This window comes from Boleophthalmus pectinirostris, unplaced genomic scaffold (genome assembly GCF_026225935.1).
Source record: "Boleophthalmus pectinirostris isolate CB_2022bp ecotype Guang Dong unplaced genomic scaffold, ASM2622593v1 HiC_scaffold_7, whole genome shotgun sequence".
In the NCBI taxonomy this organism is placed as follows: domain Eukaryota; kingdom Metazoa; phylum Chordata; class Actinopteri; order Gobiiformes; family Gobiidae; genus Boleophthalmus; species Boleophthalmus pectinirostris.
This window is the reverse complement of record NW_026571473.1, coordinates 33404281-33420182: the sequence shown is the minus strand read 5'-3', so window position 1 is coordinate 33420182 and position 15902 is coordinate 33404281. Positions and strand designations below refer to the sequence as shown.

At 39.1% G+C, this 15902-nt stretch overlaps 1 protein-coding gene across 1 annotated transcript in view; it reads left to right on the top strand.

The window, feature by feature from the left end:
- The window catches only part of brinp3a.1 (bone morphogenetic protein/retinoic acid inducible neural-specific 3a, tandem duplicate 1), a 318764-nt gene that overhangs the window by 152356 nt on the left and 150506 nt on the right, over positions 1–15902 (top strand). Inside the window, exon 4 of the mRNA XM_055164889.1 lies at positions 8451–8635. Coding sequence (XP_055020864.1) covers positions 8451–8635 — 185 coding nt within the window. The remainder of the gene's footprint in view (positions 1–8450; positions 8636–15902) is intronic.

The window sequence follows — 15902 nt, the reverse complement described above, 5'->3', positions numbered from 1 at the left end:
GCTGTTTACTTCTGCTTGACCGGGCCCAGATCATCTCACCTGTTGTATTTCTAATAAAATCAGATCTTTCTGGTTAGATTGTGTTAAAATAAAACTCATAATAAAGTCTAACAGCCTCAGACAGAGCAGTGCCTCTGGTTAGCGTCACACATGTTGATGACATCAGCTCCAAAGTATCAGTATGAGAGGATTTAGTTAATTAGCTTTATTCATTATCTTAAAATCCAGTCTCACAAAAATGCAAATGACGTTGCTGTTAGCTTGTATGCTAATTCCAAACGCTAATGGCTACTTCTGATAAAACTGTGAATAACTGTTAGTCATGAGAATGTTTCATAGTGCGGCGCTGGAATTACCCGAGTGGATGTGGATTGCCAAAACAACCCTGGTTTTTCATAGTTTTATTAATTAATGTGAACGATCCATCCGGCACCAGACCAGACAGTTCTGTTTACAACGGGAACAAGGAGCTGCAAAAGTAACCCGACTCACCAAAATAGTTCATCCGGAGTGATTACAAAAGTCAAAACATTTTCCCATCGTCTGAGTCATTTCTTAAAAGCACTGTACCAGATTTTTACCATCTTCAAAATGTGAAAAACAGAACTAGTTCATTTGAAATGGTTTGCTGTAGTCCAAAGTCATCCCTCAGTTTCCTAATGCAGTTTCTTGCATCGTAATTATTCATCGCAGTGTTTTGGAGAGATGGTAATGCTATCAGCAACTACCATGCTAACAGCGCACTTCCATTTTTTGACCATGCCACCGGTGCCACGTTATCATTCACCCACATTGCCTAGTAAGAAAGTGATGTGTGCGTGAGTGTTGATGTTGGTCGGAGGGGCCGATGGCGTGGATTGGCAGCCACTTCCATCAGTCTGCCCCAAGGCAACTGTGGCTACAAGAGTATCTTAACACCACTGAGTGTGGAGTGAATGAATAATGCTCCTTAAAGTGTCTTTGGGTGTCCAAAAATGCACTATATAAAACTGATGCATGATTCATTTCTTTTGAAACTGTTTGCTGCGGTCCAGAGTTATCCCTAGGTTTCCTAATGCAAATCCTCACATCGTAATTATTCACCGCAGTGTTTTGGGGTAACGGTAATGCTGCCAACAACTAGCATGCTAACAACACACTTTCATTTGAAACAATTTGCTGTGGTCCAACGTTATCAATCAGTTTCCTAATGTAATTCCTCTCGTCCTATTTATTCACCGCAGTGTTTTGGCGTCACAGTGATGCTGACAACAACTAGCATGCTAACAGCACACTTCCATTTTTTGACCATACTGATCCCGTCAGATCTCAGAAGCTAAGAAGGGCCGGGTGTGGTTAGTACTGGGATGGGAGACCGTTGGGAAAATCAGATGCCACAGTGGAGCGCCAGTTGCGAAAAATTATTGTTCACTCACATTGCCGAGTAAGAAAATGGTGTTGGTGGTGGTCAGAGGGGTCGATGGCGTGGATTGGCAGCCACTTCCGTTAGTCTGCCCCAAGGCAACTGTGGCTACAATAGTATCTTACAACCACCAAGTGTGGAGTGAATGAATAATGCTTTGCAAGAATTTCCAAAAAAAAGCGCTATATAAAACTGATGCAATATTATTATGATTTCTTTTGAAACAGTTCACCAGAGTGATTTGGCATCACGGTAAATCATGACAACAACTAGCATGCTAACAGCACACAGTCATTTGAAACTGTTTGCTGTCCAAAAAGTCCAGAGTTATCCTTCACTTTCCTAATGCGAATCCTCACATACCAATTTTTCACTGCCTTGTTTTGCCGTGATGGTAATGCTATCAGCGACTATCATGCTAACAACACATTTCAGTTTTTTGACCATACCGAGCCCGTCAGATCTCAAAAGCCAAGCGGGGACGAGTGTGGTTAGGACTAGGATGGGAGACCACTGGGAAAATCAGGTGCCACATTGTTGTTCACCCACATTGCCAAGTAAAAAAGTGATGTGTGTTGGTGGTGGTCAGAGGGGCCGGTGGCGTGGATTGGCAGCCACTTCCGTCAGTATCCACCAGGGCAACTGCGGCTACATCAGTATCTTACATCACTAAGTGTGGAGTGAATGAATAATGCCAAAAAAGCACTATATAAAACTAATCCAATATTATTATTATTATTATTATTATTATTATTATTATTAAGTTTGAAACAGTTTGCTGTGGACCGACGTGTTTTCTCATTTTCCTAATGCAATTCCTAGCATCCTAATAATCCTCCTCACTGTTTTGCCATCATGGAATACTGACAACAACTAGCATGCTAACCTCACACTTTTTGATTTCTAATACCAGACCCCAGTAATGGGCCATGGGCCGTTTGGTAACAGACCGCAAAAGCACGAACCCCTCCTCCCCTACACCTCACAGACCATCCACCTCCCGAACGTCGCGTGGGCTCCGCCACTAAACCAGGTCTAAACCAGGACTAAACCAGGACTAGAACCAGGACTAAACCAGGACTAAACCAGGACTAAAACCAGGACTAAAACAGGTCTACAAACAGGTCTAAAACAGGGTTTAAAACAGGTCTAAACCAGGACTAAACCAGGACTAAAACCAGGACTAAAACCAGGACTAAAACCGGGACTAAAACCAGGACTAAACCAGGACTAAAACCAGGACTAAACCAGGACTAAAACCAAGACTAAACCAGGACTAAAACAGGACTAAAACCAAGACTAAACTAGGACTAAAACAGGGTTTAAACCAGGTCTAAACCAGGACTAAACCAGGACTAGAACCAGGACTAAACCAGGACTAAAACCAGGACTAAAACAGGACTAAAACAGGTCTAAAACAGGTTTTAAAACAGGTCTAAACCAGGACTAAACCAGGACTAAAACAGGACTAAAACCAGGACTAAACCAGGACTAAACTAAAACCAGGACTAAAACAGGACTAAAACCAAGGACTAAACCAGGACTAAAACCAAGACTAAACCAGGACTAAAACAGGACTAAAACCAAGACTAAACTAGGACTAAAACAGGGTTTAAACCAGGTCTAAACCAGGACTAAACCAGGACTAAAACAAGACTAAACTAGGACTAAAACAGGGTTTAAACCAGGTCTAAACCAGGACTAAACCAGGACTAAAACCAGGACTAAACCAGGACTAAACCAGGACTAAACCAGGACTAAACCAGGACTAAAACAGGTCTACAAACAGGGTTTAAAACAGGGTTTAAAACAGGTCTAAAACAGGATTTAGCCAAGACTTAATCATGCCGCTGGACCACGCACCACTGCTCTAAAACACTTTATAATTAAATGCTGACATACAGCAGTCTCAGTCTGACCCCAACAGCTGCACTCGGGCAAGACCAGTAGTGGAACTCAACCAAGTAATTAAAAGTAAATTCTAGGTATCTGTACTTTACTGTGGATACTTTTACTTCACTACATTTGAGAGAAGGTATCTGTACTTTCTACTCCACTACATTTTTGAACAGGACTGAAAAGTAAAAGTCTTTTTTTTTTTTATAGTTTGAGACCTGCAGAAAAGGTTGAGGGTTTATTTTTAACACAGCAAACAAATATATACAAATAAAAGCTAAGAAAAATTCAAAACAAAAAACGATTCAAAAGTTTCTGCTGAACAAAATTAATCTTTCGCAACATCTCAACATTTGAAGTTTTATTAGATGTCAGATTCTACATGAAATACTTTGACTTTTTACTCTTTAAGCCCATGTTTAAACAGATACTTTAATACTTTCAGATAGTAGATTTTTTTTTTTTTTTATCAGATACTTTGACTTTGAGCATTTTGTTTGCTCCAGTATCTCTACTTTTTTTTAAGTTACCAAAATGAGTACTTCTTCCACCACTGCTGCTTATACAATACATCTTTACTGGGGAAAGACACATTTTGCTCAAATACACAGAAAAATATGACATAATCCACTTTAAGGTAACATACTGTGCGTTACGTTCTCCGCTCTCTAAAGTAGGCCACACACTCTTCTCCTATTTGCACAGCAGTGATTAGCTTAAGGCTGCACAGATCCCCCAAAGATTATGTTACTGTACGCTCCAGCTAATTAGACTTACTGTAGGAGAGGAGAGCTCAATAAAATATTTCAAAGCCATTAATAATTTGGTGCTGAATCTACAATGGCTTAACACTCGCAATCACAGAAGACTGCAAATGAGCGAGGAGGCTATAGGCTGCTGCTGCGATAAAGACACATACAGATATTTAAGAGTGAAAGGCGCAGCTGTATCTTTAATTGAATTCTTGCTTCATGGTGGCAAAGTAGTTAGTGCTCTCAAATCACTCTGGGCGCTTCATGGTTACGTCACAAACCGGCAGACGTTTGGAAACACGTGGATGATGACTTTCTTTGGGCTCTGTTGGCGATAGTAACGCTAGTAAATCTGTGTCGTCCAGGTAGAGTCCTGGCCAGGTTGGTGCCGCCGTAGTGCTTCTGCTAAATTTCATTTCTCTCCAGCGACTAGATCAGGAATTGGAACACACTAGTCGGTTTTCAAGAACCCCAAGAGTTGTCGACTGCACACTGGCCAATCAGCAAAGAGCTGTGAAGTCATGATGTCAAACTCAAGCTAAACAAAGCGGTCGAGGTGGATGTAGACGAAGACATACGTTCTGTGTTGGCAACGATTCCTGAGATCGAGGATTTAAAGCCAGAACAAAGAGAATGTTTGGTGAATTTTAAAGGAAAGACGTTACTGCCCTTCTTACTACAGGATTTGGCACATTACATACGTTACCACCAAATACAGCGACTGGTTAAATGAAAAGTACCTGCCTACTGTCGCGTGAACGAATACTAATGCTGCGAGGCCAGACAGTTTACACAAAGTGAAGAGAATCCATGACAAAAGGAGAAATTCAATTTGTCAACTGGACAAATGTTTATTTGGTCAAATATATTTCACAGCTCATCCAAGCTGCTTCTTCAGTTCTGGTCAAAATGCTGGTGGATACTTCCTTATATCTGCCTGAAGGGAGGAGACACTGAAACGACTCTGGAACTAACACACCTGCTTGTTTACAGTTTCTGTTAGTTAGCTAGGCCTTGCACTGAGTGTGGGGTCATATTAGCAGAATCATTCAGGGCCATAATGGAGTTTTCACATCTCTGGCCCTGATCTGGCTAACCCTATTGTTTCTTTTCTTTGTTTTGATTTAGGTTTGAGAATGGAGTTGTAAATAGGAGATAGATGATGTCTGAGTCCCCCTATTCCTGTTTAAAGATGGATGCATCCTGTAGAAACACAGACGAGAGAGCAATAGTGGACCTCAGTCTCCTGTACATCTCCATCTAAAAGTCTCAGGCCACTCTTTTGAAGAGTGTGAGGTACAGATCTTAGTCAGAGAAAATAATTAGTTTGAGAGTTTGACGAGTTAAAGAAGCTATTTTTGTTAGGAAAGACAATCCATCTTTGAAATAAACTTTTGTCCAGTTGTCAAATTGAATTTCTCCTTTTGCCGTCTAACAAATCTAAGAAAACTGAGAAAATGGCTCGATTTTCTTCATGTAGATGTCTTTGGTGTGTTAGTTTCAGAGTAGTTTCAGTGTAGTCAGCTCCACCTTCAGGCAGATATAAGGAAGTGTCCACCAGCGTTTGACCAGGACTGAAGTTTTTTTTAAATTGACAGAATTTAATTTCTCCTTTTCCGTGGTGTCCCTCTTTAAGTCACTCCTGGTTATGAAACGCATCACATCAGGTTTGTCAAGTTGCTGTGTACAGTTTTGTATCATCTTTTTGTGTATTTGTGGAGAATTGTCGTGTGGGAGCATGGGTGACCTCGGCTTGTGGACGGAGCCTTGGACAGAATCGCACAACTAACCGAAAGGAGGGTTTGAATAGGGCCCAGGAGAGATTATTAAAATACTCAAATGACATCTAAAACCACTTCAGGCATGTTTTTGATGAAGGAATAATATCATAACATGGTAGAAAAAACAAAAAGAAAAACTCTCTTTAACATAAATGGTATTTGTGTATGTTTGTCATTCTATCAATCCCTGTAATGTTATATGAATTACAACCAGGACAACTTGGAAGAAGAGTTTAAATGGTTAAATAAAGGACACATTTAAAATAAATACAAGCAAAAACCTGAATACTGATGTTGATGACAGCCCAAAATAATTTGTGTTATTTTTGCCAGGAGTAATAACTTGCCGCTCCATTTGCTAAATGTTCACTCTTTTAAGCAGGATTTGTGATGCTTGATTAAACAAAACAGCATTTTTATTGTCACAAACTGTTGGGGCCCACACGACTCTTCTCCCACAGTTCCAAAATATTCATGTGGTGTGGGTAGTTTAGTCGACAATGGACAGAGAATTTAAGCCTATAAGAAACCTTAAATTTTAAATCTTAATCTGATCAGAGCTAAATCGGTCCTCGCGTCTGATCCCTGAAGGTGACTAGTGTTGGTCGGCACATATTGGCTGCTTGAGTTCCATCAGTCAGTCCCAGGGCAGATGTGACTACAGCAGTATTTTAGATTAAAACAACTAAATGAGAATGAAAAATGCAATGAATTGTTGAGCAACTTTGCGTGGGTAAAAACAAGAACGAAGAAGAATTGTTGTTTTTATGTTGTGCATTAAATAAATCAAGACTTTTTCCCAATCACCTCTCCAGATATTTTCAGAAATTCTGCAGATTCAAGGACACATCAGGAGTGTAATGTAAGCGTGCTGAGCTAATGGATGTGGTTTGACAGCAGAAATGATGAGATCAAGTCTGGCAATGATTTACAAACTTAAAAGTGCTCAGTGTTTCGAGTTATGGCATCACAAATATGGGAATATTCAAGCAGTTTTATGGGGCTCAGAGGGATTGGATCAGATGCAGTGGATCTTAATGAAGTTAAATACAACTCCAAGTGTGTTTTTGATGAAGGAACAATATTTTTCTGACATGGTTACAAACTCAAAATGTTATGTGTCTTTTACAGGCACAACAGATTGTTTGTTTGTCTGTTTTTTTTTTTTTTTTTTTTGGTCAGTTTGGTCTAGGGATGGGCATGATTAGTCGATTAATCGATAATTGATCATTAAGAATTTCATCGATTACGTTAAGTTTAATCGACAAACTGAATGCAGGTTGCTGTGCGTAGCGTGACCAAACAGGGGTCCGTACATGTAGCTCTCTGCACTCAGAAGGAGCGAGCAAACACAGTCGGTCCGCCTGCAAAGTACCGAAGCACAAATGTGTATTTAACGATGACTTGTACAAAAAATTCCACGCTTTCCATTACGTTCGGGACAAGTGTGAGTCCATGTGCACAGTGTATAAAGCAGCACATATGTTTCGGTGTCCAGTGGGAAAAAGTTTTGCCAGGTGAGAGTCGCGCAATGTCGAATGATAAGTCCCCACCTCCCTCCCCCGTACGGTGTCCTGGTTTTGACAAACGCAAATCTGGTCACACTAACCTGTATTCCACTGAGTCATGTCTTTTAATCTGACAGAAGTTGACTGCATGAGCGCACAAGAGCTGTAGTTTTATCTTCGCTTAGTTTATGCAAATTAGCGATGCGGTTTTAAGTTTCATTTCTGTGAGAGTTGCGCAAAACTGAATTAAACACATTATAATCTCAAATGGATTGATGTGGCTCTAGAGTCTTTACGGTTTATATGTCGTAAAGTTGAATTTATTCATGCAGATTAGTAGTGTAGATAGTAATAATAATGATTATCATTTTAATATAAAAACGTTAATGATCAATCGATAATCGATCGTTAATTCTTCCGACGATCGATTAAGAAAATTTCATCAAATGCCCAGCCCTAGTTTGGTCTCAACATACAAGCTACTTTCATGTAGAAACAACTAAATTCTTCATTCTGCACTGAAATATGTTTTAATTCTTGACTGAATTCCCAAGGACATTTTCTCAAAATCCATTTTCTCCCAAAAAGACATAAGGATCACCCCTTAAAGTAGCACCTACATACACTAAACCTTCCAATATTAAGCTTATAGAAGGTCTTTGTTATATAATTCCAAGTTTGATTTATTTAAGTTTTTACTTAAAATAAATAGGCAAAATTAAATTTGTTTTGTGTATTTGTCAAATATTGTATGTTGTGAATTTCTTATGTACCTTCCAGCAACATCTTTGAAATATTTTAGGCAAATTTTCAGTGAAATAAAGTTTATTTAAATTGTACTAAAAATTACTAAAATGCTAAAAAAAAAAAAAAAAAAAAAAAAAAATCCTCTGTATATATTTGTGTGTCTAATATTAAAAAAACATGAAGCATATTTCTGTTTTGGTACATTTTGACCTTTTGCCTTATTTCGATATAAAAATATGTGATGATGAAAAACTTGTAATGCATTTTCTTCTTACATTTGCGCGTGTAAACTACAGAAGAAGTTCCACATTGACATCTGTATATTAAAGATTTTCTCGCCATCTCATATTCTGTCGATTCGCAGGAGAGGAGTCTTTGATGATCTTCGTGGACAAGAGGAAGCTGAGCCGAGCGCCGGAGGGCTCCGAGTCCAATAACACGGCGGTCACTCTGGAGACCCTGCACCAGCTGGCCGCCTCCTATTTCATCGACCGCGAGAGCACCCTGCACAAGCTGCACCACATCCAGATCGCATCCACTGCCATCAAGGTGAGGGCCGGTCCCATTTCTCTGGATTTGGTTCTGCTTTTGGAATAAACGGCGCGATGATTTTGTGTAATTACTCTAGCAGCTAAAAGTTTGGACACCACCTTTCATTCAGTGTATGTTTTAAAATATAAGAATACATTTTACGCTTCACAAATGCTTTACTAGTTTCTACAGTTTATATACACACAGAAGACATCAAATATATGAAGTAAAATGTATGGAATTATGTAGCAAAAAAAAAAAAAGGTACTAAATAACTAGATAACTAAAAATAACTAAATATTTTTAGATTTATTTTAGATTCAAATCCTCAAAGTATCTGTCCTTTGCTTTGACAGAGCTGCAAACCCTTGTCCTTCTCTCAGTGAGCTTCATGATTAAGTCTCTGAAATGGTTTTCACTTCACAAATGTGCCAGGTCAGGGTCAAGAAATAAAAAAAAGTGCAAAGCAGGGTTCAGATCAAGCAAGCAACACAGTCTAAAATGAACCATCTTCAGTTAAAAGATGAGCCTTCATGCTGTTAATGTGCAACAAATGGTGCTCTAGTACAAATGTTAGATGGTCATGCTCTGAAGTGAAGGAATTCTCAAAGGCTACGTTCAGACTGCAGCCTGAAGTGACCCAAATCCAATTTTTTGGCCCCTATGTGACCTGTATCTGATCTTTTAATGATGGTATGCGACCCAGACCACTTGGATATGTGCTCCTAAAACCGATACATATCCGATCTTTTGACATGTGACTTCAGTCTGAATGGCCAAAGGGCATTCATTCGACCTACACGTTATCAACAAGCCACAAACGTCACTATTCTGCGCTGAAGTAGGCGAAAATTGTTAATGAACTCAGTGAAGCACATAACCACTCACCACTCTTGGCTACGTCTCCACATCCACACGTTCCTTTCAACAGACGTCGCTGCTACTGCCCCACAAAACACCACGGCCAAAAACCTCGTCCTTCTCCTTCTCAGTCTCCTCCTTAAAACAAGTAAGTTGTTCATGTTCTGGCTCCGGTACGAGAGGAACTTTAAAATCTCCAGGTGCTCAATGCTCGCGTCCATGTTTGGACAACTTCCGTAAACACAGAGCACGCTCGCTGCGGTTGCCGTCGTCGTGTCTCCAGTGTCACATGCGGGACACTTTCGGGCCGTTTACTGTTCACACTGGAGATCACATACAAGTCGCATTTAATTGGAAATGTGAACGACCTCGCAAAAACATCGGATTTCACAAAAAAATCCAAATTGAGCGTTAAGCCCTGCAGTCTGAACGTAGCCAAATTCTGTTCATAAATCAATTGGGGTGATTATTGAGATTAATATTCCAGTTTGTATTACTGTTTATTGTGAGTGACCCATCTTCTGTAAAAGCAGTAATTCCAAAAAAAATCATATGGACTTGGTCCAAACAGCATTAATGCTCAGCAGGAAACTCCTAATCCAACAATGGAAAACACACTTCACACCATCTGTCACAGACTGCTCTCAAATACTGACTAAAGTGGCAGCTTTTGAACAAGTTTCTTTCCTACAGATAGGCAGGGAAGAAAAATGTAAAATGAAATGGGGCTGTTCTTTTTTTTTTTTTTTTTTTTTTCTGTTAGTGAATATATGAGAATTAAATGATTGCGAGTAGTCTGAGGTATTATATGAAGCTGTACACTGTCTGGAACACTGACCTTCTGATTCACGTATAACTCTGTATTCATAATGCTGCCCCTAATCTGCAATGAATCGACTGTCACATTGGTACTATTATACATATTATGTTTTGCAAGACATAACTGCAACAATATTACGCCATGAAAACTACATTCACGACTGTTGTTTTAAATTTTAAATGACAGCGTAAATAATCACGGAAATAAGGAAGAAAAAGTGTCCAAACTTTTGACTGCTAGTGCGTGTGACAGGATGATTTTGTGCAATTACGTTCAAGTTTTGAGTTGGCACTTTCCTTTCCTTGACACTTCTCCAACTGTATTCTGAGCAGTTACGTGGTTGTTTAGGCGTTTTGAAGTGAGAGGTAGGCTGGTCCAGCAGATACAGAAGAAAACGCTGGTATTTAACTCTTTCCCCCCTGGACGCCTACGAGGAACAACCCATACATATATGACTAGGACTGCCCTTAGAGCATGATTGCATAAAAGAAAACAGACTTCCACGAGTGATTATAAATGATTTTTACACTCATGAACTTAATTGCAACACAGACATGTTTGGTATCTCTGGAAACCTTAGACTCTGAACTATTAATTTAAAGATGTTTAAATGTGATTCAACTCATTTACTGGTTTATAACAGCTCACTGAAAATGAGAGTTTACCTGGTCAGGTGCAAAATCAAAAACAAAACTACATTCAGTATCTGATATATGCATGTTCTGAGTACTATATTCATAAAAAAATTAAAAAATATACTTTGTCAAAGTATTTAAACAGATTTCATATCACCAGATACAGTATAGCCAAGTGTACACCTGTTTTTACCTGTTGTTCACCTGTGTGCACCTAATTAATTTTTTCCATTTAACTTATTCAACTCATTTATCTTATTCAACTAATTTAGCTTATTATAATATAATAATATAATAATAAAACTCTTCCCCGTCAGTGTGTGTCCAGTATTTGTCATCTTGTTTACTTTCTCGTGTGCAGAGCTCCGCATAAGCATTTGTTTCTGTAGCGATTCTGTTATACATCGCATCTTGGAAAAAAAAGACTGAAATATTTTAAAGGACTCGCCTGGGCAACATCCAGATTTCAGGGCAATTTGTTCATAATCGAGTATAAAATCCCGGATAGTTTGTTGGGATATCGCAGGACTCCATACAGACGCATCAGCGGCATTCTCAACTTCGTAAGTTTCACTCTCCAAAAGTCCGTCGCTGTCGCTGTTTTCCACTTTATAATCAATTTCATCATCACTTTGAAATCTATAAAAGTCACTTTCTCTAAACTTATCCATAAAATACATCCGCTCCTCGCTGCTATCTTTCCATTGCACATGTTTCGTGTTGTGTTTTTTCCGGAAGCTACCATCGTCACTACTTCGATTAACTTCGGAAAAAATCTGCGAAAACATATCCTTGAATCCTATTGGTCAGTGTAGTGTGGGTTGTAGTGGCCCCCACCTATCACAGTCTCTGTTTAAATGTGAAAAACTGAGCCGTTTCTAATGGTCGTCAAATCACGTCTTTAGTGATACAGCGGAGGTGTCAAAAGACGTCATTAAGGATACGGGGGGGTCGTCAAATGTCGTCTTCATGGGGGAAAGAGTTAAGGATGCAAAATAATTCATAATCAAATCAAAATTGCAGTTTGAAAAGACACAATGAGCAAATCAGAAAGAGTGCAGTTTTTGAATTCCATCATTTTTCACAGACAACCAAAGTATCTGGTATGTTATTCTAACCGTGTAGTTTAAATCTGTACAAACATGCTCTGAAATACGGATTCTTTTTATTAGTTTGTCAGTTCAGATTTCAGCCTTTTTCTCAACTTTGAACAAAATCCGATCATTCAGACATGAACTGCCACAATTCTTGTTAAAAAAAAAAAAAAAAAGAAAGAAAGAAAAGAGATTTAATTTTTTTCCCGAATTGTTCAGTCCTCCTTTCTTCTTTGTGTGAATATTAAAGCTGAACTACAGTACGTCACTTTTCTGGTGGTACCTACTTGTCTCCATGGCGATGTAATTGCGTTGCCAGGAATGTCCCACAAAAACACGTTTTCTTACCGTGAAATAACTCGCCGAGATTCGATATGGAAGCATCAAATCAGCGATCATCAAGCTTCTCGATGGAGACGGATCTGTTTAATATTGTAGATCATTTCTGGGCAAAGCAATAACATCGCCATGGAGACGAGCAGATGCCAGACCTTTATTCAGAAATACTACAATGTGCACTTTTATACTCTGGATGAAATCTTACAATAAAAGTGGCCTTCATGATAATAAAAGATATTTTTTTCTTTGCTGGTGAAATATGGAAAAAAAAAACTTCTAATAAGTGAGTGTCAGATTTTGTTCGAAGATTTGCAGTATTTGTATGTAGTACAGTATGCAGTATTATTTTTCTTGGCTCATTTTTCACTTGATAGTGTCCTATATTAGGGTGAGTTGTTGTAGAGTTGTAGGGAGTATTATCTGTTACATAAGGGTGAGTTGTTGTACAATTGTAGGGAGTATTATCTACTCTGTCCCTCTATAGTCTGGAGCAATGGGTGAGTTGTTGTACAATTGTAGGGAGTATTATCTGTTAGATAAGGGTGAGTTGGTGCACAGTTATAGGGAGTATTATCTGTCCCTCTATAGTCTGGTGCATTCGGTGAGTTGTTGTACAGTTGTAGGGAGTATTATCTGTTACATGAAGGTGAGTTGTTGTACAGTTGTAGGGAGTATTATCTGCTACAAAAGAGTGAGTTGTTGTACGGTTGTAGGGAGTATTATCTGTCCCTCTTTAATCTGGTGCATTGGGTGAGTTGTTGTACAGTTGTAGGGAGTATTATCTGTTACATGAAGGTGAGTTGTTGTACAGTTGTAGGGAGTATTATCTGTTAAATGAGGGTGAGTTGTTGTACAGTTGTAGGGAGTATTATCTGTTAAATGAGGGTGAGTTGTTGTAGAGTTGTAGGGAGTATTATCTGTTACATGAGGGTGAGTTGTTGCACAGTTGTAGGGAGTATTATCTGCTACAAAAGAGTGAGTTGTTGTACGGTTGTAGGGAGTATTATCTGTTACATGAGGGTGAGTTGTTGTACAATTGTAGGGAGTATTATCTGTTACATGAGGGTGAGTTGTTGCACAGTTGTAGGGAGTATTATCTGTTAAATGAGGGTGAGTTGTTGTACAGTTGTAGGGAGTATTATCTGTCCCTCTATAGTCTGGTGCAGTCGGTGAGTTGTTGTACAGTTGTAGGGAGTATTATCTGTTACATAAGGGTGAGTATTTGTACAGTTGTAGGGAGTATTATCTGTTACATGAGAGTGAGTTGTTGCACAGTTGTAGGGAGTATTATCTGTTACATGAGGGTGAGTTGTTGTACATTTGTAGGGAGTATTATCTGTCCCTCTTTAGTCTGGTGCAGTGGGTGAGTTGTTGTATAGCTGTAGGGAGTATTATCTGTTACATGAGGGTGAGTATTTGTACAGTTGTAGGGAGTATTATCTGTTACATAAGGGTGAGTATTTGTACAGTTGTAGGGAGTATTATCTGTTACATGAGGGTGAGTTGTTGTACAATTGTAGGGAGTATTATCTGTTACATGAGGGTGAGTTGTTGTACAATTGTAGGGAGTATTATCTGTCCCTCTATAGTCTGGTGCAGTGCGTGAGTTGTTGTACAGTTGTAGGGAGTATTATCTGTTACATGAAGTGAGTTGTTCTAGTTGTTCTGTAGGTGAGTTGTTGTACAGTTGTAGGGAGTATTATCTGTACATGAAGGTGAGTTGTTGTACAGTTGTAGGGAGTATTATCTGTTACATGAAGGTGAGTTGTTGTACAGTTGTAGGGAGTATTTGCATTTTTCACATTGGTAATAATATGGTATATAATATAATAAGTATATTTTATTATATTAATACACTATGCGATTTCTCAGCTCACTTAAAACATAAATAGAAGTGTTTTTTTTTTTTCCATTTGTAGCACTTGATTCATAAACACTCATCCCTCACTCCAATCACCCGCTTTGTCTGCGCATTGTGATGATTGCGCTTGTTGTTGCGTTAGCGTTAGCATTAGCCTTTATGCGAGCCCCGCGGCGCTCTTGATTAGCTTGCCGCGCACACACGGAGCAGCGGTGGACGGATGAAAGCTGTTTTTAAGTGGAGCCTACAATCAGCCGGATTAACCCGCACAATCACGGCTCTTCATTCGGGCTTTTTCCCCGACGCTGTTAAAAGGCGACATAAGGACAAAGCTCCAGTCACACTCGCATTATTTAGGCGCGCAGTGGTATTAGCTAAATAAATGTTCAGATTAGTGATGATTATGAACGATGACATGTTTAAATCCACACTACGCTGACCGTGGTCCATTGTGCTGCTGGCTTAGTCTGTAAAACATGGAGCTAAGTGGCGCTAATCAGAGGTGGGGACTCGCAAGTCGTGACTCAAGTCAGATTTGAGTCACTATTTTTAGGACTTGAGATTTGACTTGATAAAATGGAGTATGACTTGGGGCTCGACTTGGACTTGAGAAGACTCGAGAAGCACGTTTACATCAGAATTTTTTCTATTCTGACCATAATAATTCACACTAAGACCTTGTCACTTGTCAAAAAAATTAATAAATTAATATCTACAACTCTTATATACTCTATAAGTACTCATATATAAATATACAATGTTTTTTTAAAGTGCAGTTTATCTTAAAAAATCATATAAATTGCAAAAATCTAAGCTATATGTAGTACTTTGGTTTTAAGACTTGAAATGACTTGAAGCTCAAAGCAGACGACTTGGACTTGGACTTACGGGCCAGTGACTCAAGACTCGACTTGGACTTGCCTGTATTTGATTTGGGACTTGAGACTTACTTGAGACTTGCAAAACAAAGACTTGGTCCCACCTCTGGTACTACTACTACTAATAATAATAATGGATCGTCTTTATGGGGTCAGCCTTATGTTCCCACCGATTTTTTTCTCTAAATTGAACTCAAAGTCAAGTCATTTTTCTTTTTATACTGCATTTAAAGGGATGATTCAGAGTCTTTTCAACCTAGGGTCCTTTGCCCTATGACCTCTACATTACATCTGTAATCATCTGCTGCTGGATAATAGGTTGGGTGTAACTGATGACCAAACTGGGAGAAATGGGAATAAATTCTGATGCAAATTGATGATAAAGGAAATGTAGGAACATAGAGCCTAAAAAAAAAAAAAAACCTTAGAAATGAGGGTACATAGGGCTGAGGGAACATAGGCTGTGTTCATACTGCACCCTGAAGTGACCCAAATCCGATTTTTTGGCCCCTATGTGACCTGTATCTGATCTTTTAATGATCCGATTTTTTCAAATGCGACACAGGCCACTTGGATATGTGGTCCTAAAAACGATACATATCTGATCTTTTGACATGTGACTTCAGTCTGAACGGCCAAAGCGCATTCATCTGACCTACACGTTATCAACAAGCCACAAACGTCACTATTCTGCGCTGAAGTAGGCGAAACTTGTTAATGAACTCCATGTCACTGAACCGAAACACATCACCACTCACCACTCTTGGCTACGTCTCCACATCCACACGTTCCTTTCA